The following is a 24,888-nucleotide window of genomic DNA, read 5'->3' as shown; positions in this document are numbered from 1 at the left end:
GAGGCTGCTAAAGCTTGACATTTTCTTTTATTTTAAGCTGAAGGTAAGCTTCTTTCTAAGTCTGGGTCAATTTCCATCTTGGCATGAATATGCTCCTTTAATTGGTGTCTGAATATAAGCTATATTGCCACTAGCAAAAATTATTTCTGTAGGAAAAATAAATTCTTTAAAGTTTTTTTTTTTATTTTTAAACACTCCCTTTTTGATAGCTGGATTCAACAGTGTTCTATGTAGGAACATGAACACTCAAATTTACATTATTTCAGACATCTTTTAACTTGTACTGAATTAAAATGAATGCACAGAAGAAATCTTTTCCCCAAAGAAAGGCACAAGAATCGTCATGAATGAAAGCCGTGGTGGAATCTGAATAATGGAACAGGACGTAACCTCAGCAGACTCATAGACAAAAGCTACAAAACAAGAGAAGTACCAGGAAACACATGATTTCTAAACTTTAGAATGACTGCTTATTTGACTAGAGGGTCACACAGGCATCGCTCAGCATGGAGAACCACTGCAGACCATGGCTGGATGTGGCTGCACGTGGATCCATCTTGAGTTTGTGCCATGGCCTCAGCTTGCTTGAGGGCTTGCACATGGAGACTACTGCTCTCCAGGCATGTGACAACATTCCCAGCACAATCCAGGCACCCAAGTCCTGTCTCTTTTATGCAAGACAGACAAAACTAAATATTTTACAGAGGGCTTTTATTTCATCAATCTTTTTTGGAAAATCTTCCCACAAATATATTTTACGTTTTTAATCGAACCTTTAAGCTGGAAAGGCGTGTAGCCCTTACTGGGAAAGATAGATCAGAATATGACAGTGGTGGACTCTCCATGAATAAGAGTGCAAGGCCATGCCATGTCCTCTGCAAATGGGGATTTGGTGGCATTCATCCCAAGCTGCAATAACCCTCCTATTCCTCACTGGATACTCGGCAGCCAAAGCTAGCAGTACATGAAAAAAAAAAAAAAACCAAACAACAAAGCCCCCTCACCCTGCGTTCCTGCTTTTTCTAAAACAAATAAGCAAAGTGTTGCACTCAGCAATCCCCTTTCAGCCTGAGTTATAGAAATGGGCATCTTTAAGGATGATTTTTCCGGGTGTTCTTGTCAGTATGTTTGCTAGCAGCAACTGGAGATGCTATTATTCAGCCTCCCATTTAAAAGAAATCTCACTAGAATATATACAGCCATCTGTGGTTCTAAGTGATTCACAACATTAGTAAACCATTAGTCAACCAATAGCTTACATTTTTGGGGAGGAAACAAGATTTCTGAAGACACAGATTAAATACTTGTAGGATATACAGAAATGTTTCAGGCTGAGGGGCTCAGAGCACTGGTGAAATATTGATTGTTGCATTTGAAAAACACTTTAGAATAATGACAGTCTGGGAATTACAATTCTATTACTATACAAGAAAGGATCTGTAGCACATATTATCTAAAACACCAGTGCTGCCAGTCAGAGACCAAGCCACCATTTTCCTAGATAAGAAGAGAGTGCTAGATATTCGTCTATTTTTAAACCTATTGTTCCTCAAGCCTTCAGCCTCAGCTAGAGCCTTCTTATAAAAAACAGTTAAAATACAACTCTTCAATGTCTTGTTCTTTACTTTGACTAAGTTCCTGGTTGCCTAGAAACTCCCTAAAAGACCTGGGTTTTTCTTTTTTTCTTTTTTTTATTTTTCCCCAACTGTAAGTTAGGTAACAGATTAATCCAATCACATTTATTTGTGACAGAAACCTGGATGACAGACTCAAAGCTGGTGAAGTGTTTGTTTCTTGTACCCCAGGAGTGTCAGACTCCACTGACTACCTTGCCACCAGCAACTTTCCATAACTATGGAAATTGCAGGTTATGTCTATTTAGATCAAGAGAGATAACTGTGAGAACTGTATCACCACTGGATAGAACAGATTTATCTCTACTATCAATTTCTGTAATTAGCAGGGCATACACAGCCACTTTACAAGATTATTATATTGCAAGATTATTATATTAAGACAAATCAAGGCGTCTAATTTAGATTCAACTTTACAATGTTCTGACAGATCTGCTGGATGCCTAAAACACACCTTCTGATGCATTAGATATCAACCGGATTCACAACTCGCATCCTACTTCAATGCCTCAACACTTACTTTAAAATAATCACCTGCAGTGTTTATAGTTAATAATTGTAGTATTAGAAGGCAGATTCTTTTCCTGATATTCAGTAACATAATGAAATAGTGGAACCAGAAAGAGTTTCAAATGTGGTTGTGTTCTACTTCCTCACCTTACTCTGTTATTCTACTCAACATGATGAAAATGGATCACCTTTCTACTTTTTGGGACATTACTTCCACGTGTTAATCTGTACACCAGATGCTGGAAGAATCAATTATCAGAGACATTTATTGTCAAAAAGAAAACAAGATAAGCCTCACAGGAGCAAATCAGCTGACATTTTCATCTGACACTCAGTGCATCGTGGAACGTTAAACTGAACAGCTGGGCCCAGATCCTCAAAAGTATTTAGGGACTTGTTTGTATCTTGCAAGAGGACGGTGAAGTAATGCTCAAGCTAGAAGCCTGTATGCAATTTCCAAATTAGCCACCTCAGTACAGTGTTCAGTCTCATTCATTTTCTATAGGCAAAATTTCTAAACAGTTTTTTTATCTTAAAAGCTTATGACAAAATCTTAGATAAAACTAAATATTCCTTCCACTCTCCTCCAAAGAAACCTCCAGCAGTCAAATATTCCGGCTTCTAAATAGGCTTCAAATTAAGGGAGTAATCCTCCCATCCATGCATTTTTACCTGAATTAAATCGGCTTAAATAGTTATGCACAGCTTTAGGTGATAAAACAGCATTTACATTCTTCAAAGCCACTCATCTGTACTGTCATTAGTTCTTGACGGTATAAATCCTACCTCTTTTCTAACCAAAACAGTTTTTAGAGATAATAAGCAATAGCATTGTAGGAATTTTTTTTAAGTGTTTCAAGAAGTACCTTTAGGAGTATGAAAAGTGACTTACAAATCATTCAGAAACAGGTAAAACTGAATAAGAGTGACTTCATTTCCATTTAATTTTCCATTCTCATCAAGCTTGGTTTATTCAGGTCTGATTAATTAATGTCTGTAAAGTGTTCTGAAAATATAAAACCCTACATAAATACTAAATAGTAATAGAGTACTTAGGGAAAAAATAATTTGTTAATTTGCATGGAGTTTTAGGAATTAGCATTTATTTATTTTCCCTACATAAGCAGGCCCATCCAATCCCTTTTAGCTATCAGAAAATGCTCTAGCAGTTACAGGACAATGCATCTTCATGTATTTTATGTGCCACAGTTCACAGAAAATGAATCTAGAATGACTTGCAAAGTTACACTTATGGAAGAATACATAGATGGTTTTCACTCATTTTCAAATGCACTGTCCCTCCTAACAGGAACCTAGCTGCACAGCTTCTAGGATTAAAACAGCAGCACTCTGAAGGATTTCAGAGATTGCTACCTTTTGGACTTTGTGTTTTCTCAGCCTTTTGTCCAAAGAAGGTAGAATTTCACTGACCACTTCTGAAGCAGTCTGAAAAAAAGTAACTAAGAAAGAATCATGTGTTTCCCTACATACTTATATCTGAGTATCTTATGACACCTTGTCTTGATACATATGTTTTTATACCTCTACAGCTATGCAAGAAGACAGTTATGCATATATCCAATTTTCATGCTCAGAAGGGGTGAATTTTCCCATCTAGCCTCATCTACAGAAACAAAACCTTCCAGGAACAAAACACAGGATATTGGTATAAGCACTTCGGGAGATCAGTTAGTTCATAAAACAAAGGCTAGGTAGGATAGGTATGTGAGCCCCACAATCCCATCTGATGATCTCAGCATAAGTCACACTGAATACTAGACAAAATAAACAATCTGCTTCTAAAAGGGTGTAAAATGCACACAGCAATACCATCTGGGATCAGATCATACGTGAGGCTGGAAACAGTGCCAGTGAGACAATAAGTGCTTTGCACTCTGAATTGATTTTGAACTGGTGGTCTAGTCACCTGCTAAGAGGTAATACGGCCACGTTTGGACTAAACAAAAACTGGGGGGTTGATTTGGGGTTTTTTTGGGGGTGGCATAGGCTGAAAGATACGGTCTACCCTCTTATGTCCTTTCACGTCTCAAAACATTCCCCAAATAAAAACAAATACGTTTTCCCATAAAACTTTGGCTGTTGCACGCAGACTGGGTCGCTTCCTTTTCCACACTCTTCTCAGCAGCTGGGAATGATGGAAATGACAGTATAGCTTAACAAGAGCATTCCCCACTATGTTCCTCTATAAGAAGGGCTATAGACTGAAGCCTCTCAGCAGGCATCTGATTTACAGGCAGAGCCATAAGAACAACTCCACAAAGAAAGCTGACCCTTAGAGCAGCACTAGGGTTATCACAGCTGTCATCCAAATAGGCTCCTGAGAGGTGTAGGCTGCATGCAATTGTGATCACCCATCTTGATATTTTCTTTTCTTTGCCATGTCAGCTAGGGATGGTCTGCATTCCCACTGCATCCTCTCTGTGCACTTCCCCACTGTGCACAGAGTCTACATTGCTCACCCAGAAGTAGAGACAAGACTTTCAGAAAGCAAATCCTAAATTACTGGACTGTGCCGTTTCCATCTGGATGTAGCTCCCTTGGAAATCCCAACTCTCTGGCCCTGTGCAGTTGTTGAAACTGGATGTTTCAATTAGAAGAAGCTCAAGGATTTTGGGAGAACAGTCAGATGATGCAGAAAGTGGGCTCTCTTTCATTATGAATTTTTTTTTTATTGTGTCCCATTACTGCAAATGTTTTATTTATTTGCATATTTTGAATGCACTGAATTTGGCCATAAATAACACTGAGTTTTATTATATGGAGGATCATTCAAATTAAAATGCATAGTTTGGGTGGAATTCCCAACATTCCAAGATTGTATTTTAGTCCTCTTGCAAAAAATATGCAACCCCTCCCCCCCCCGCCCCAGGAAACCCACAATATTTTTACAGTTATCATACAGAAGAAAGAACAGTTGGTTTTCCTACACTAAGTATTCCTACTTTTCTCACAAGCTAACAAGTTTCCAGTTACTTCCTAATGTCCCTATCAAGGCTTAAAAATCTGTTCCTTTTTAGTCACAGCATATAGGCATTACAGTTTATCATAATGTTGTTTCACCAAGTTCTGTCAGATAACCTCATCTCAGGAGCAGGCTAAGAGCAGCCACAGAGCACAGCTGACAAGTGCTACCCTGGCAAGCATTTCACCTGTAGACTCTCCCTGGCTCTGCTTCCTTCTGTGCATCTCAGAACAGTCCTTATTAAGGCACTGCTGATTTGATACCAAAGGACCAGCCAGAAATAATCTGCAATATCAATTCATTACAGCAAGATTGTCTGCTAATAAGGAGCTATTTTTTGCTACATAATGTGCAAAAATCAGCTGTATCTTCACTTAGAAAAACCCAAAAGCAAAAACCAAAAAAAAACCAAAAAACAAAAAAAAACCAAAAAAAAAAAGAAAAAAAAAGCCTTTCAAGCTTGCTACCAAATGTAAATGTTAAGAACATGAGATTTGATGTTAAGGGCTTCATAAACTCACTAAAGCAAAAAATCAGCTCTTTTCATCAGGCTATTATTCAAATGTTACCATGCAGTCTCCCATATCTTTATCTACAAAAAAAAAAAAAAAAGCAAGCTAGTAATGAGAAAAATATCCCCACCGCTATCTCCAGAGTCACCACAATGCAATGACAGAATAAATTATCTGGTGGCTCTTTCGATTTTCTCCTGTTTGTTTAAGAAAGTAGCATGGAAAACAAAGATAAACTCATGACCAGCTGCAGCAACAAAACAGTGATATTCCAAACCATATGGAAGAGGATGTCTTTTTATTAAAAGAACCAAAGTGGCCTACAGAAAGAGATCCACACATTAAAGTTCATTTTTGTTTTGCAGGATTTCACAGCTAATTTCTCCTCCACTAAACTCTTACAGAATCCACCTCAGTCTTCTAACTGGAAAGAAATTTTTCCTCTTCATGACACTGAGCTGCACTTCTTCAGGCAAATGCCGGTGCCATTACCACTGAAACACTATGAGGTTTTGGTAACCCCACCAAAATGTTCACTCCTGCAAATCAAGGACTAAATGTTTTTCTCAAATCTTAAACTCTCCAAGGAACTCTATGTTTTCATCTATAAATATTCAATGTTTACAATGAAAGAGTGGATACACTGAAAAGGAACAGCAAGTAATTTATGTTCAATGCAATGGCAAAGGCATAGAAACACACTGGTTTCTGGACGCTTCTGTGGTGCTCTTCTGGGGGACCAAGGTCCCAGAGATGACAAAACTCTCCTTTATAGACACCACCTGCACTCGGAGGGAGACTGCCTTACCAACAAGCCAGGCAAGTCTTGAAGAAGAATGAACGTTAAAATACATTTACTTCAGTCAGGAACTCTGGGCCTCAGGAATGTGTTTCTCTGAACAACACAGGATGATGCATAGAGCAATTATTTTTTGCTCCTGACTGGGCAATGCAGTGCCAGAACCTGCACCAGTTAGTGACTGTTAAATGAAGCAGCACTGCAAACTGGCAAACATAAGGGAAAGAAATGCAAATACAAGCTGTTGTTCCTGCCACTGCTGTCATCAATTCTCCTATCAGCCTTGGGCCAAGCCAGTCAAGGATGCCCACATGCAACAGCAAAGTAACAGCCCACATGAGACCCCCATTTAAGGACTAAGGTCATAAATTCACAAAAGAAGCTTTCTGCTTTACTCCACAGTTAGTTTGCAATGACAAAGTGTCAGAGATTAGATTAGCTCCACTTTGAATTCAGGTTCAGCCTCAGATTTTGTCCAAGGACATTTAGAGACAGCTGAAGTGGCCAACATCTGCCATAACTGCAAAGAGATGAAGTAAAACCCTGGCAAAACCCTGGCAGAGGCTACAGCAGAGCTCTGATCCAACATTCACAATGGGCTTTTGGGTTGGATTTGCTTTGCTTTTCTATCTGTGGTGCTCTGCACGGCACAAACTCCATGCTATCCATTTGAAACCGGCAATGCTCTATGCAAGACTGTTCACGCACCATGTTCTGTCATTATTACATCTGATTCACCATTACTACTTGATAATATTCCATCCATACAATTATTTGTTTCATCTCCTACATACTTCAAAAGAAAAGCACTAGAAGAAACTTCTCTGTTGACTTTCCTGCATATAATTTCTCCTCTATCACTGGGCTGCCATCATGTGTAGCCTTTGGCAGTAGGAACTGGAAATTAAAATTATTTAGGGTTTTGTCTACCTTTACAAGCATCTTTCCTTGCTTCTGTTCTAGTAGGAGAAGTTAGTGGTCGTGCAGCTATTTGTTTGTTCTATGGTGTAATACAAAGAAAACCAGCACAGACTGACTCAGAAAGGAAGGGCAAATGTTCATGAGAAACTAAACAAAAGTTACCAGGGTGTTTCTGAGGGAACTCATGTAACATCCAGGCTCTCTGGCTGTTTCTCTAGTTTTACACCAGAATATCCCCACTGAAATCACTGGTCGTGTGTAAGATTAAAGCTCTAGTAGTAAAAAGTCCATCAGGCCCAAATGTAGGCCAAAGGTCCCTCCTACAAAAGGTGGATTTGATTTTAGAAGGAGATATTTGCATTTTTTAAACAAACCATCAGGTTCAAGCTTTCTGCACAGGTACACCTTAAACCCTGCCTGGAAAATATGGCCAACACCTATATCTTCAGAAAGTATTTTGTCCTTTCTCTGTAACTCAAAATGGACCTTTTATTAAATTGACACTTTGCAGCTTACTAGACTGTGTGGCTCTTTGGGGAAAAGCAAAGCAGAAAACAGTCCAGTTGTTTGGTTTAGCAATGAAGCTTCCCACACATGCATGCTAATTTATTTCATTGAAAATGTCCCAACTAATTGCAACATTTACCCTTAGAGCACATGCATGGCAGTCGCATTAATACACCAGAAGACAATGGCTCCAAAGGAGCTATTACCATGTACCAGGCCAATAATCCACAAACGGTAAAGGATTTTCACAAAAGACTCAAATGGTTTCCAAGGAGCCATAATGGCATATCAGGTAAATAAAATATTATTGAAATGTATTTTTCGCATTTAAATCACTTGCAGCAGGTGCATAGGAAGTAACATATAATAAAATGGCTCACATTCCCTTGAATACTAACGAGAATCAACGGAAACATTTAGCAAAAAGAAGCAGCAGCAGGTTCTTACCATCGCAAGAGGAACAATTCCCACAAACATTGTTTGGCTGACAAAGATCTCGGAGACCACCAGTTCGCTCACGGAGTCATCTCGAGGGTATTCCACCTGCCAGGTAATTTGCTGGGCCCCTGCCAGGCTGCTAGTGTTGTCGATCTCAAAGTCCATCTGCAGGATCTCGTAGGAGGACATGTTTGCTCTGGGAAAAAAAAAAAAAAATTAAAAAATTCCCACATCAGTAGGATGTTAATAACAAAATATATTTTGATTTCTCTTTTCTATTCACCAGAAGATTTACCATTAAATTCAACATGCAGACTTGAAGACACTGACAGACACCTAAATCAAACTACGCACTGGACAACAGCTATACTTTATAGGTAAGGTGACACTATATCTTTTAGTTTCCTGAAATGGAGGCATTTTTCCCAATAAACTCAGGCATTCATTCTCCATAATCACAATGAACTTACAGAGTAAGTCCCAAACACTGGGAACTGCATTGCACAGATGTTGCTCAATTATTTAATATAGCATTATTATAATTTTGTTGCTGCAAATACCAATGCTCCAAAACAACAGAATACTTGGCCATTCTTCATGCTGTATCAGAAACGAGCTCTTGTTGGGAGGCGGGGGGGGGGGGAATTAAGTCTTTCAAACCCAAAGTTGTCTTTATCTCAGTGAAAAAATGGATTTGCAGAAATAATACATGACAAAAAATGTGTAGTAGATTATCCTTATTTTCAATTAATGAAAACATTCTTCTCATCAGTGGTGCAGACTTGTAATTATATGGCAATCATTATATATTTCTCATCTGGAAATAAAAGTTTAAAGGTAAAGAAATGGATGTAAATGCATAGCATTCAGAACTGTATTTAAAAATTACTTCTGCTTCTTTTGTTAACAACAACACTTAGCACTCTCCTCTGGTCCAACACTATGTATATATTAATAATTAATCATCAGGTTAGAAAGACAGATCTTATCTTCATGTTACAGAGAAGAAAACAGACACCAAGATTTAACCAACAGCACTCAGGATATATGCAGCAGGGACCTATTTAGAAAACAGACCTTTGCTCATCCAGAGCTTTACTTCCACAAAAATTAAGGTACTTTACAAAGCAGCATACAAGTTCCTGTCCCAATTTCCCAGACAGACACCTGCAGTGTGGAGACCTGATGCAGCTTACAAAACACAGAGGCGGGATGGGAAGGCACCTAACCTGACTGCAGACCCAATTGGTTAATTGTATTCCATTGAAGAGACAACCGATGTTATCAGTATTACTGAAGTTTCAGGGTAGGTGCTTATAAAATAGGTTAAAATCTAAATTTGCAGCATGTCAGGCCATTCCGTAACGACCTGAATGTGCTCTTCCTGTGAGCATGAGGTAGCTTGTTCCCGATGTAGGGATGTGTCCTGTGCATGCAGGCACCCCTCAGTAATGACCCACCCTCTGTGATTTCGCTCCCTGCCCTCTCCCACAGTACATTATTTGTGTGCCCTTACCCTAAAGTAGTGACTCCAAGAGCTGTGTTCATCAAAAGTTTTAGCCTGCCGCTACAAAGAACAGACACTTAAAACATCCTTTTCCCAACTGCACAGAGGCAGAATCTGGTTTTGCCATATGTTTTTGAAGCCACATTGTAAAGGAAAAAAATCTGAACAGGAATTATTGATTTTCATGTTTTCTTTCTGACAACAAACACCACAAACATATGCTTCAATGCCTGAAGGATAAATATTTTCCATGCTGACAGAAGATAATATCCACCTCCAGGCAAAACTAGAAGCTATTAAGGCATCTTTTGGGTGCCCAACCAGACAATCAGCAAAAAACTTTGAAGAAAAATGTTATTACACAATACTAGGGATGTAATTAAACCATTTCTGTTAAAAACATAACCACTGCGGGCACCACAATGGAGTACTCAACTTCATAACCTTCTGAGTATCACTTCTGGCAGTTTATCTAAATTACATAAAATTAATTTGCTCACAACACAGAAATAAAATTTAGATGAGCTTTACACTAACTATGGATCTAGGTATTGTGCCTGTCAAGGTATGTTTAGATCTGCAGTTTAGGTTCAATCTTTTCAAGTCAATAGTTGCCACTCACAAAAACACCCACGAGTGGTTTCAGATTCAGAACGAAACCACTGATGGAGGGTTTTGCTTTAGATTCACCACTTAAATAATATGTCAGGTTAGTCTGCACTGATAAATCCATTACACGTCCCACTGATGGCACTTCTTTGAGCTTGGTCCATCATGCCTTCAGCTATTCCTTTCCTGGTTTTCTTTTTACACATCCAAAAAGTAACCGTAAGAGTGGTTTTATATTTTTAAGACAGACTGGGACTCAGATCTCCCTAAGAAAAGCATGTATGTGTCTTGCCTATATAGCAAGCTAAAGTAATTGCTAGGGAGTAAAATGACTCTTGTGCCTGAAAATATGCAAAGATCTTCACTGCATCCTTAGCACAGCTGTATAGCTATAAAAGACATAAGTTTCATTTAAAGGCAGACATGGTTATACACTGCTGGATTAGAAACGAGTCTCTGTGCATCTAGAAAAGAGCAGCAACTCACATACCTAAACCTTCCTCAGATCTAACTAACATTAATGTATGAACTAAAGCAAAGCTGACTTCCCAGGTCTCCCAGGATCCAGGACTTCTAGGTCCTGGTTCCAGAGAGAATACTTATCATCGCCTGGAAAAACAACGTGGCTTGTCAAATGTTTTCTGCTTTGTCTCAGAAGCAAATCATGCAGCATGACACATTAATATTGATTAAAAAAGGATCCACTTCTTTTCATTCGGACTTTTGCTGAGAGAGATGGACTTGCTCTATCTAACCATCTTTCACTTACGGAGTTTCTCCACTGAGTGTATAGCTTAGCAAACCAGTATTCAACTTTCTGGACTCCTTTATTCACCAGCAGGTTTCCAGTTACCTTCGGAACAGCAAGTCAGTGAATTTGCTCTAAAATTATGGTTTCCCTTTCTTCCTCTTTAGGACAAAGATTCAGCCTTCAAGCAATGTCAAGTGTTACAGTATCTGGGACACAGAGTACCCCACAGACTAATCCACCCTCTTTGTTGTAAGCCTTTTCCCAGGTTACAACTATAACGAACCCTGATAAACCTGAAAAATTAACTTCTTTCTTGCTCAGGCTAGTGCCTTCCTACTGGCTGCTGCATCTCCTATCCTACAGGGGCTTCTTTCTTAACAGGAAGATTGGTACTATATTCATAATTCTTGCAATTTATTAACCATTCTCTATAATACCGTGTGGGAGACCACTGCCTTTTTCCACTGAAATTGATGGAGGTTGCTAAAGTAAAACCAGAAATAAATTAAATCATCATCAAGACCTTAAAGGTTAGCATTTACTTATGTCAGCTCCATTAGCTGATAAATTCACATTGCAACACCTGTATCTAAATTTCTCTCCTGGCTATGCAGCATTACACTATAACCCTTTTGAAAAGGAGTCATTCCACCCGGCCATGGAAAATCTTCAGCTTTTAGTCTGATTTGTAGCTGGTGGCCAGTATGTTGGTCTTTGTAGTCACTGTCGATCTGCAACTGCCTGGTGAAGACAAAACACTTACCAGTGGGAAAATCCACTAGCAGAAAAGACGAATGACTGTAACTCATGCTGTTATCAGCCATTAAATCCCGCTAAACCAAACTTTGTCCTATAAAGATTTTTCAGCTTTTTCTTGAGTCTTATTCCATTTTTCTCTTAAATAAGTTAGCACTATTGGGAAGAGTCAGATGGAATCCAAGGACTATAAATCACTTCTTTCCACATCTTTCTTCTCTTTTTAGTTAAATTTCTATTGTCCTGTGAAGTCTTTTCCCGGTTTAGAAGGATTTTGCCAAACCCTAGTTTAGAGGAGCAATAAAAAATAAAAAGTCAAAATTACTTTTATAAAAAAAGATTATTTCCTGCAAGCACAAGGAGAAGACCTTATAATTTTAGGCAGCTGGCATGCTTGCTAATAAGTCCATTTCTATGGAAATGAGTTCATAACTATTAATTTTGCCTGCTCCTGATCTATTCTTGATGAGCCTTTCAAATTTAGAAAAGCGCTTCATGATTCTCTCAATTTGGTAATTACTAACTCCCTTTGATGAATCCAGCCCAGTGTTTCAGACATGAGACATTCATTACACATTTTTCTCTCTGGTGAGAGGAGAAAAAGAAACCATGGGCTTGGATTTATTTCCTCTTGCAAACTCCAGTAAGTAGGCCCTCTTCTTTAAATTGCGATTTATAATCCTATCTGTGTACTTTCACAATACTGTCTCTGCTAGATACTAGAACCCCCAAACCCTCGAGATTTCTACACGGTTTCCTGTTGTCTAGCCTCATGTGTATCTAACGCCTTCAAACTAGGTCCCCAACAGCCCAGACAAGCTTTGTAACATATAGTCTTCATTCTGTACCCAGCAGTTAGTAGGCATGGTTGTGATCCCAACCTGGAGCAGAAAAGAACAGCGTTTTAGCACAGAATGGTAAATCCATGCCAAATAAAGCCAAGTCTAGCTCCAACCAACTCCAGAATAAGAAGAGTTAATCAGGACAGGAAAATGTTGCTAAGTCCCAGAACTGTCCTGCAAGGGACACATCCAGGCAGGCAGCTGCAGGCATGTAGAGCCCAACTGCCTTGCCTGCTTACCAAGTTGAACCTCAAGTATTTCTTCTGGATGTACATTAAGCCGTAAAGGAGTGAGCACTCCACCCAGAGGCGGAGCCTCTCCTCAGTTAAAAACACTCTCCCAGTAGAACCCATCACAGGCTGCACAAACCACTAGAAAAATAAGGCCTGGGCATTCAGATGCTTTATAAAGATTCATGCTGGTTTTGGAGGACTATCTTATCACATTACCTTGTTTCATACATTCTGATTGATTTTCTTCTTGATTCTGCTAGTGTATGCAAACAGTAGGAAAAAAATACGTATTTTAAACCTGAATCTAAAAAAAATCCAGTATCAGATTTTGTTTCTTTACATTGAAGTACTGCATTCAGCTCTGGGGCCCCCAACACAAGAAGCACATGGATCTGTTGGAGTGAGTCCAGAGGAGGGCCACCAAGATGATCAGAGGGCTGGAGCACCTCTCCTATGAAGACGGGCTGAGAGAGTTGGGGTTGTTCAGCCCGGAGAAGAGAAGGCTCCGGGAAGACCTTACAGCAGCCTGCCAGTACCTAAAGGGGGCCTACAAGAAAGCCAGAGAGGGACTTCTTACAAGGGCATGTAGTGATAGGACAAGGGGTAATAGCTTTAAACTGAAAGAGGGTAGATTTAGATTAGCTGTAAGGAAGAAGTTCTTCACTGTGAGGGTGGCGAGGCACTGGAACAGGTCGCCCAGAGAAGTTGTGGACGCCCCATCCCTGGCAGTGTTCAAGGCCAGGTTGGACGGGGCTTTGAGCAACCTGGTCTAGTGGAAGGCGTCCCTGCCCTTTGCATGGGGGTTGGAACTAGGTGATCTTTAAGGTCCCTTCCAACCCAAACCATTCTGTGGTTCCGTGATTTATTACCTTATTAAGTATTTATATGGAACTGCATAGGGTTGTTTTGGGTTTTTTTTTCACAGAATAATAGATTGCTGTGAAGGTTCACCATAGCTCTAATGTTAGAGGTTTTAATAAGTACTACAAAATCACCTGGCATTGAAATAATACTGACTTCAATTTATTCCTAATTTTTGTCTAAGCCAAACATGGAACTATTGAATTAAGTACGGGAATGATACACAGTGATTGATGTGATGGCAGTGACAGTCTAAATACTTAGTAGTTACCTTAAATAAATAAATGCCTATCGCTAGCTATGAAGAAAGATTTACATTGCTAACCAAACTGAAGAGCCTGCCCTCTGTATTTTTAGAGAGAATGAAATATGCAGAATGCCACAGTGAAGGATGATAGTGCAGGGCACTTTGCAGTGCATTGAGCTGGGTGTGTCACTGGCGCACAGAGGATTTGCTGGCTCACACTGCCGGTTCATCAACAATTTAGTTGATAAAAGTCAGACCCTTCTATTAGTGCAGTTGGCTATTACAGGAAATCATAAGTTTCATTCATTCATAAAATAATGTTTTCAGTAAATGGCAATCTGTTTATGAGGCCCACAGTAGTGTAAACAAAACTCTAAAAAAATGGAGCAGACACTAGGTAATTGAAAATAATAAAATGTCTGGTATCATGTTGCTTAAGAATCTTTTCAAGGTTAATAATGGTCAATTCTTACTCTCTGACAAATTGTCACCAAATTAAATGAGAACAGGATTACATAAGCAAGGTACATTAGTTTATAAAATATTTCAGTAATACAGGTCTCACTCTTTTGATCTCAAGAGGATTAATTTCATAAGTAAGGTTTACTGAAGATCAAACACTTACAAGAGGAGGCTTTTCAACGACTGATTGGAAATGCTGAAGACCCTAATTTCCTGCTGAAGTCAAATGAAGCAGCAGACGTTCAGGACCTCTTGGGGAAAAGATCCAGATTAAAGGTCCTGACCTTCTCCCCCTAAGGAAATTAAGATCCCAGCAGCCCAAGATGAAGGAAATGAGAGCCAATACCTACTAACAGAGCAGCATCCAGTTTCTGAATTATGAAGTTTTGCATACTGACAGCCCTTATGCCTTACCGAGTGCCACTTTCCTGAATGCGGGCACTGGGTAGCAGGAACTGGCAGCAGCTAACACCTTTAAAGGCAGGGTATCTTCTAGCAGCTACAACATCCTTAAGCACAGATCCTACTTGAGAACAATTTACTGGGGTGAAATGGCTACACTTTGTGTTACATACGAAGTTTGACTTGGTAATGGATGTTAAAACCTAAACCCTTTTCTCCCGGCATATATCATTTTCATTAGGCTGTAAGGACACAAAGCTGTATATACAAGCTTGGAAGCAGCCTACTCGCACTGTTCTCCCAGGGTAGTTTGCTGAGAAAGGGCCTCATCCTGGGGAGCACTGGAGACGGGCCTGGCTGGAGCCCTGCATGGGTAAGTGCAGGTATCCCTGTCAAGTATTGCAGTGTGGATGAACGTCCCTAGAAGCCAGGGCAAACTACCTACACGTCCTGAGTATCTCTGCAAGCTTTTGTATCAATGCGAAAATGTTCAGATGACACAGTGCCACTGCCCCTTACTGCATAGCCCCCACAGGGTTTTGTTCTGCTGAGGGAAATGGGACAGTTGGGGGTGCAAGGGAGACACAAACGCTTGAAAAAAGCCCCGCTCACTCTTCTTCCATGCCACAGCACAAGGCAGAAGTCCCAAACATTGAACAAAGACAGGATGGATGGCAGGTTGCAAGTAAGTCTGCAGGGATGGAAAAAGTTTGCTTGGTTTCTCTATGCGATGCATTTCAAAATCACAAATTACAATTTGCTCAGTTGTCTAACAGAGAACTTGCTCTGTTGTCTAGTTTACTTTATACCAACTACAGGCTTTTTCAAAACATTTCTCGGTGTCTGATCTTGTTTTTCTTTCACTGCCATAAAAATTCATGCTCTTCACAAATGCATGGGCAATGTAAATGGCTACCGAGGACAAAACCAAGCTGCTAGATCTGTTAAGAATGTATGGATTGACACAGCACTTTTTAATAATCCAGTAAAAACTATAAAAACAAGAAAAAATATTTTTGTTCAAAACACACCACCAAGACCAGATATTATTCATGTTATTTTGCTTAGCCAACATTTTCCCACTACTGAAAACAATAAATCTAGATAATGAGCAAACCTTTTAAGCTCTTCAGCTTCTTCCACTGCCAATTCACAACTGTGCTGCTCACTAACAACTTGCAATAACTTCCACTTTATTTGATTTTATCAACATCATCATGGCAACCCTGGAGACAACTGAGACAATTGCTTCAATTATTTTTATTTGCTTCCACCCTTGTGACAGTGTACAGAAATTCTTCTGGTAAAAGAGTCCTTTGATACTATTTTAGTTAGCCTTTAACAAAACAGGACTTTCAGGACCAAATTCAGTATGAGTGTAATTGGTGTGCTCCATTGGTAGCATGTATTGCTGGGCGCTGGGACTCCCATTTGTTCCTTTGTCATGACTCTCTCCTTTTGAAATGGCATGTGATCTTTTGGGGTTTAAAAAAGCATTTTGATTGCACTAGAATATTTTTCTGACTACTATTTAGAACCTCTTTTGTTGCGCTGTGTGTTTCTTAAAATAAAGCTTCTCTGCCAGGAGAAAGCATCTTGCTGGCGAATATAACAAATACATCCAGTAAGAAATTGGGGCCAGGGTTTAGCTGATGTTGGATGCAAATATAGAGGGAGCTACTGTTGTTTAAAAAATAAGAATGATTTTATGATGAAAGATTTATGCTGAATCCTAACCAGTGCTTATAATTTTTCTTTAACTATTCAGAAATTCTTACATATTTACATACCATAATCACATGGTGTATTTTCAACATTGCTGTGCAAGCAGCTGAAATACCTTATAAAGCAGAGATGGATTTTTAAAGAACCAATGACCGAAAATTCAAGACAATCAGTTCAGTGATACAAGAACTTCTTTGCAATGTAGGCACTCACATACAAAGTCCCTCCCTCCACAGACTTTCAAAAGACCTTTAAAAGAACAAGAATATGAGTCTGGGAGGCACTTTTTACCATAGCTTGTGCTGCAGCTGAATAACCCAAGGCATGGGTATCTTCAGCCAAGCTACATGTAAAGTCAGTGCAGCAAACACTTCACTTGACCTCAAAGAAAACAGAGTGGATGGTCAGGGGCATCCAGAGTCTCAATGGTGGAGACAGGGAATATACCCTAAAAGTCACCTGCTGGAAATCCTTGGTGACACCCTGCAATGCAATGGGACAAACTCTGGGTCTGTCTATAGTGCCACCACATAACAGCCAAATACATTAGTTTCCTGCAGGTAATTAAGCAGAAGAAAAAGGCCAGTCTTCAATTCAGCTAATTCACCTGTACATTCTTCCAAGTTTATTGAGTGTCTCGGGAAGAGTGACTCTATGTGACAGCTCCTGAACTTATACAATTATGTCTTGAATTTTACATTTACAAATATGTACACAGCTTCCTCATCTTCCTAGATAGAGGTAAGAGCTTGGGTAAGTGACCTGGATGCACCCTAACAGCTCAAACCATGTTTCCAACAACATGTTTCCTTGGCATTTTAAAGGCCTTATGATTTTTATATGCCTGACATTAGCATTAAGTGATCAGACTCTTTTGTAGACACCAAGTGCATCAGAAAAGAAAAACAGGACTAGACGTAGGAGAAAGTTATTAGCAATCCAGTTGCTGTTTTCATTTCAGAATTACAATTGAGGCTGACAGCTGGATCTCCTTGGGGAGAAAAATCAACCAGAGGGGATCTAAAGATGCAAACTCCCCATGCGCTGAATTTATGAATGAAAGGGAAGGGGAGACAAGCTGCAGACTATGACAGGAATATACCTAATGTGCTGGAGGATACATGAAAACAGTGACAAATGGTGCTCTCCTCTTGAGGACTTGAGGATTTTAAAAGCCTGATTCAACACGTTTTGAACTTAATCCTTTGCTTAATAGGCAGACAGTGTAAACGAGTAAATAACAGAATGCCAAGCGGCTAGCAAGGACAATGTGAAATTAAAAAACAGTTGGGTTTTTTTTTCCTAAAGCTTGCTGAGAGTGCACAGAACTCGTGAGTCTGCTGTAGAAGCTACTGCAATACCACCTGCATGAAATAATTAAAGAACAAATCAAAATAGGAATATGGGCAAGAATTATTTTATTCCTCCTACATTCTCTTCAGATTTAAACAAGATTAAGCATCTAATGAATTAGATGCAGCTTACTTTGAATCTAATGTACTCTTAGATGGAGAGATAATGTTCAGGGTGTCCTGTGGCTAATTCACACTTCTGCTAAGAAACAAATGGCCATGACAACATCCTCAAAGAAGTTAAGGCAGGGATCAGTGTAGCCCATTAACATTAACACAAACAGGACCTCCTCTCTCCTCACTTCCCTGAGAGGCACATGGTGTGCATAAAATCGTTTTATTTTATAGGCTGATAATTATGTTTTTAAAAAGAGTTAAGCTTTTCCTCTCACTGTTGATACCCACTGAACAGACAGTAAAAATGTGAAAGTGAAACTGGCATATAAACATCAGTTTCCTGTGTTTTAATTAATAAACAAGATTAATTCATCCAGCTGAGCAAACACAGGGCGCATCAGGGTCTGCATTCAGCGTATGAACAGAAAGAGCCATCTGCAGTAATTCCGTGTACCTCTACCCTTTGCTAGCTTAAAGTCCCAATCTTCACAACAAAACCAAAAGCAAGAGAGAAACAAGCAGTTATAATGTAAGTCACTCCATTAAAAGCCTATTTTCATCCTAAAAATGACTCCAAATTTACCTAGAAGTGCAAAGATAACTCCAAATAACAAAAAGCAGAGGGGTAGATTAATACTTCTCTTTTTAAAAATCATTCCACAACTACTTTCTAATGGCATGAAAGTAAGGTCAACACAACATTGTCTCTAGGTCACCTTTTCAAAGGGTAATCACTACTTTGTCACACTTGCAAGACAATGATTTCCCAACACGTGATGAATTCAAATGTAGTGACAGCTAATGGGGGGCTGCTGGGATATTGCTTAGAGCTAAGGTCATACCATGAATAAATGAGTTCAGGCACAAGTGAGTAATAAGTGAGGTTAATTCATTTAGGCTCTGAAAAGGAATAATTAGAAACGGAAAGGGGAGAAGTGGTGTTCCATCCTGCCTTCCCCACGCCCCTGTTTACATGATAAAAAGCATATGATAAAAGTTAAAAGATATGATATGAAGATATAAAAGATATGATATAAAAGATAGAATATGAAGTCCCCCCAGGACTTCATTTCAATGAATTTCCTCAGCGACGAAGGCTTTAACGACCTGTGGACAGAGTGGGGCTGAGCGTCCGAGTTGAACTGCTCACCAGTGTGAGGCAGGCCAGACGCCTGCACCATCGGGAAGAATCACCGCTAAGGACATCGCACTGAGGACCTCCCACATTTTCTCAGGGAGTCTGAGCAATGTGTGATCTGAACATGACAGTAACAAAAATACTGGTGCGGTGGATATGATGTTATATTGACTCCCTTATTACCCCCTGTAATAGTCACACAATTTGGGGATTGTTTTGCTTTTTCATTTTCCCTGCTACAATTAAAAATGTTACCTAAGCAAAAATACCAGCTGTCATGAAGAACAAAGAGTCAGATAAAAGGATTTCTAGAAGAAGAAGGCAAATTCCTGCAAGCACTGAAAATCACGCTAAGCTACATAAAGTATCCCTAACATAAAGGGTTAATGTAAAGCAGAATTTACAAAATCATCCTCCTTCTATTCCTCTCTTTTCTGAATCTTTTCAGGATTTCATAATCCCTTCCCTCCTCGTGCCCCTCTCCCAACTCCCTTCCTCCCCATACAAGAATATGCTCAGCCCTGGAAAATTGTTTCGCTGAAACCCTTAGATTTTGTCGAGTCCTGGCATTCTTTGAGACAGCTGTATTTACACCCATTGCTGGTGAGTAGTCATGCTGGAAGCAATTAGCTTTCATGCTTTTTCAATATCCCCTTTCAAAAACTTTGAGATCCCTCATTGCTATTGATTTAGATGTAGAGAAGCACAGAGGGAAAAAAAAAGAGAGAGTTCATACATATGCTGAGCTCCTTTAGTCTAATTCAATGCACAAATGCGGCAACTTCAGCTCCTCACCACCTAAGGAATGCCTCCACAGACACATTCCCAGCCCATCAGTGAAAATGCTCAAAGGCCTTGAAAACCATCACCACAACACTCAAAGTCAGCAGCTTCCAACACTGCTGGGTCCAGGAAAGGTTCAACCAGCCAGCAGCCATCTCTCATTTAGATCGACAGGTTGCATTTGAGCACGTCCATTGAGTTTAACAACACTTTCCAGTGTGTTCTTTATATTTTTTCTAAGAGAAAATCTGTCACTGCTGGACTACTTAAAAGAAAAAAAAAAAAAAAGAAATGGAAAGAAAAACATGGTATAAGACAGTAGCTAAATGTATACTGATTGCAGTAATTGCATCCATTCCTCTGTCGGAAAGTCTTGTATTGTATTTCTAATATGCGCTGATAAGTGCATTCACAACATGATTAACTGCCTCCAGACAAGAATGGCTATTATGTTTAACAGACTGATTAGCAAGTGACAGAGCTGCAAACTGTACTCCTAGTAAATTGGCTGCTTTTAAATTACAGCAGCTTTTTTATGGTTCCATTTTTAAAATGCAATGGTTTGTTACACATATGCAACGTAATTCCTATCTGACAATAAGTAATAGAGGATACTGAGCTTTTAACTTTTAATCTTCAGATCGCAATTAAAGCATTGCTCATTTTCTTTTTAATTACAGCGAAATCTGCACCATACATGGCACTCATTAGGCAACATCCTGTCTTCAGTATTGGTCTCTCAAAAACTATCCTTAAACACGGGGACAGTGATTCTAGTCCACCTCTTTCAGAGGTTCTACCTTATTTAAGCCACCATTTTTGCTGGTTCTGTAAGCAGTCAACTAAGACAGGATTTATTGTATTCCTCCCAGCTTTTGATTAATTCCCTCTTCTTACTGCTATGGGCACCTTTCCCGTGGACTTTCACAGAAGCCCCAGTGACCTCAGAGCAAGGCAAGGGGAAGAAGTGCCAGGTCTGTGCTGCCAACAGCCCCGCTCACCTCCTGGAGCAGAAATCAAAGCAGAGATCTCAAATCTGACCTCAGTTCAGAATTGCCATGGCATAAGGCACACCCCAAGCAAAATGAGCTCCTTGTTAATTCCCTGTATTTTATAACAACAAATGGTAGGATTTAGGCATACAGTTCCTTGCAGTGCTTCTGAAAATCCTGCCATCAAATGTGTGCTTCTGTTTTTGTTGATTGCTCTTATTTTTATTGCTGTAACATATGAAAGCACCAGTCTTGGATTTGGGCCCTCTGTGCATTTCATACGAACACAACTATAAAGACAGTCCTGACCCCAGAGATCTTGCAGTCCACAAGACAGAGACAGAAAAGAGATATAACAATCTGCACCAATTTAAATTCACACAGAAAGCACAAACCCTTTAAGTACAAATTTATCTAGAGACTTTCAAGCTCAATGACATCATGTACTTCAAACCAGCTTATTTATAACATAAAGCTTAGTATAACTTGTAAGGAGATAGAATAAATCAATTTGCTCTATCACAGAACTTCATCAGATACAATACAGATGGCTCTGCTACCATGGTTAAAAATAACCTACACATTTTTAAATCAGCTCAAGGCATTTATCAAACTAGGAAACTGGTGGAGAAGGATGTTGTCTAGCTTGTATACAGTAATGGGAATATCCACCCAGCAGTTTGGTGCTTTTATTCATCTTATCTCACGTGTTTATAATTTTATTCTGGACAGTCAGCTGCACTGCAAGAATTCAGTTTCCCAAATCATTTATCTTCGCTAAATAGCAGGACAGAACAACTTGAAGTTGTTTATTGAATGTAGATAAGAGGGGGGGAAAAAATCATCCAAAGGGCAACCTGATTGTAGAACAAAACATAAAACACTTCAGTAACAAAACCATTGTAAAGCAAACCTGGCATCCTCGCTGAGCAGTCCAATGCTTCACACTGGATAAAAAAGGATGATGGGAACTAACAGACCCCGAGAGGTAAGCCCTATAGTAAATTAATCATTGGGGAGATTGCATGATAGAAATGGCCCTATAGATCCTGGCATCCTCCTGCATGGTCCTCAACCACTCGGCTTGTGTTTTCCAGCTAATCTGCACCAAGCAGGGAGACAGAGTGCAAAACACCCCACAGCCCTGCAAATAATACTGTTTGACAAATGAAATTCATTTGTTTCTCAGCTTTCATCACTCTTGTTCTCACATTCCACCCACAGAGGGAAAACTAGATGTTGAAGTTTGCTGAGGATTTATTTACTAAAGGATTCACTGCAAGATTTTTGAAGGAGCTCTGTCCAGCTCTTCCCACTGGAAGGAAAACCACGATGCCCCGGCATCCCTGGAGAGAGGGGACATAAAACCAGCATGAACAGCTCAGAATGTGTATGCCCAAAGAGGCAGGATCATTCTCTAGGCTGGAAGGAAATTCCAGTTCCTGTGTAAGCCCTGCAAAACGACGAGGGAGAGCTCATGCTGTGACCACTTTTTTTTTTTTTTTTTTTCAAACCAGGTATAATAAGCTCCTGGGTCAGCCAGAGCTTTGACATCCACTGCCTACGATTTTTCTTCATAATGAGCTCCCTAAAGAAGACCAAAAGCCTTTATAACTCAAATAAAGCCAGATCTCATCACAATAAACCTTGAATATGTAACTTATTAAACAGGGAAAACTCAAAGCAACTAGATCAAACAGAAGAGAAATAAAAAGACTTATACCCAGCTGTCCCCCCAGATCATGTTGTCCCTGCAGGCAGGTCCTCCACACTTGGTCCCAGCTAACCTAGAGACTTCCTGAGCTGCAGCAAACCCTGCCCCACACCTGGTGGTCCCCAGGCAGATCCCTCTATGCCCTCCTATAGCTGGTTGCCTGCTCCTGCTCCCCTGTGCATCTCTGCACCAGCCACCAGTGACCAGCTTCTTACCGTGGCCCCTGTACACTGCTGCATCCTCCCTTCCTTGGGAGGTTTTTTGCAGAGCATCTCAAGTCTCACTGCCAGCTCGCTGTTTTGAGCCCCCCTTATTGGATTATAATGACGGCCTCCCAGTTCAGCATCCTTGTACAATCTCTTGGGGTCAGAACACTTACCAAAGTAAGAGCTACTAGTTATTCGACTAAGAAGTATTGAGGAGATTACTCCCTAAAGTAGCTGCTCAATGGACAGAGCAGGACCACACAATAAGTTTAACTCTCTGAAGTCCATGTGAGCTTTACAGCTGCTTTCAGTGGGCAGAAGACTAAGATCTATTTGCATCTAAATCTAATCCTTTTTCCTGAGGAGGATCCTAAATTTAAAAAAGTAATAATCAAAATATAATAAATTCTGGCTAGAATATCAAGTTCAAAGTTTACTTCTGCCTTTACAAGATAAATTTAAGAAAAACAAGATACCATCAGAATTCATTAGATACACACTTTAGACTTATTGCTTATTAAAATACATATTAGCTGTTGCCTACTACTTCAATTTATCAGCTGCACCATGCCCATATTTTGTTTTCAAGAGGATTACAACAGCACTTCTAATTATATGAATGCTTCTGCAGGTTATAATTGAAAACGAGATCAGCTGATAAACTGCTTTGATAAGGGTTCAAACACGTACTAGGAGAAAGCGGCGACATCTATCCCTTCTGGTTTTGCCCCTTTGCAGTGGCCTTAGAAACGCACAGAAATTGCTGCTCTTCTGCTCTTGCTCATTTGAAGTTCACCTCTGTCCCCCAAGATACCCACTGTTCCTTGCAGCATCCCTCTCCACGCTGCTTCCCTGACCTCTCACCTCCGTTTGCCTTTTTGTGCCATTCGGCAGCCCTCTGACGCCAACCCTGTCTCACCATCCCCACTCTGTCACCTCTTTGCTGCTCCAGCAGCACCACCAGGTCCCCTTGGCTTGGCCCCCTTCGCCACCCCCTACAATCTCATTTATAACCACCATTACCAAACTGCAGCTTTTTGAAACACTTAGTGACCATCACCCAGCATACAGAGGATCCTAACCGCAGAGGGAAACACCACCAAGAAGCACAAGAAACTGCATAAGCTAAACAGGGTGAAGGATCAGCAGTAATCCTCAATATTGTATCAGAATTTAGGGTAATCTTTATCAGCTCACTTTCTAATGATGATTTCAGAGACAGCAGCAAACACAAGTGCTGCGCTGGCTGCCATACCTTGACCACAAATATAAAGTAAATTATTATTAGTGCAATTAACACAAACAATAAAACATACAAAAAATTATAGGTTTTTTACCCACTTTGTGAAGCCGCTTACAGCACCTAAATCTTGTACCATGGGTCAAATTTAGCTTTTGACATAGATTTGGTCTGAAGAGCAGGAGGGGTGTTTTTTTTAAAAATAAGTCCATTTTCAAAAATTACTTCTGAAAGACAAAAAAACCTTGAGGGTATTTTCCTCTGTTCATAAGATGAATATTGAAACTGGGTTACAAGAGGAAAGCAACCTCTACCACGTTTCTCACAATGTGGTATTAAACAGCATTCTTATGTTTCCAAGTTATATTTGTTTTTAAATTGCTTTTAACACAGGAACATCAGGTTAATGAGTTTTATCCAGTTTGACTGGAGGCACTGAAGCAGACATTGCATGTGTATAAGTCTGCTTCTTTTAAAGAATAAAGTAATGCCACATTATTTATTTTGGGGTGAAACAATGACATCTTCAGCATAGGACCGTGGAACAATCAAGAAAGTCTGGCAATCCTGATATACTGAAACATCAGAGGAGTGTGGGAAGAACTTATGGAAAGAATGAGAGATTTCAGAAATCATGGGAAATTTTT

General features: G+C 39.8%; 1 protein-coding gene across 2 annotated transcripts in view; it reads right to left on the bottom strand.

Moving 5' to 3' along the window:
- TMEM132B (transmembrane protein 132B) overlaps positions 1-24,888 on the bottom strand; it is a 261,473-nt gene that overhangs the window by 73,566 nt on the left and 163,019 nt on the right. Inside the window, exons 1-2 of one of the 2 annotated variants that reach the window (XM_030025984.2) lie at positions 9,821-9,904; positions 8,314-8,500 (exon numbers count right to left, since the gene is read on the bottom strand). In XM_030025984.2, coding sequence (XP_029881844.1) covers positions 8,314-8,500; positions 9,821-9,852 — 219 coding nt within the window. In that variant the 5' untranslated portion in view covers positions 9,853-9,904. Of the gene's footprint in view, positions 1-8,313; positions 8,501-9,820; positions 9,905-24,888 lie in introns of those variants that run through there. The other variant, XM_030025983.2, reaches the window with a different exon arrangement.

The sequence above is a fragment of the Aquila chrysaetos genome, chromosome 9, assembly GCF_900496995.4.
Source record: "Aquila chrysaetos chrysaetos chromosome 9, bAquChr1.4, whole genome shotgun sequence".
In the NCBI taxonomy this organism is placed as follows: Eukaryota; Metazoa; Chordata; class Aves; order Accipitriformes; family Accipitridae; genus Aquila; species Aquila chrysaetos.
This window is presented reverse-complemented; position numbering and strand designations above follow the sequence as displayed.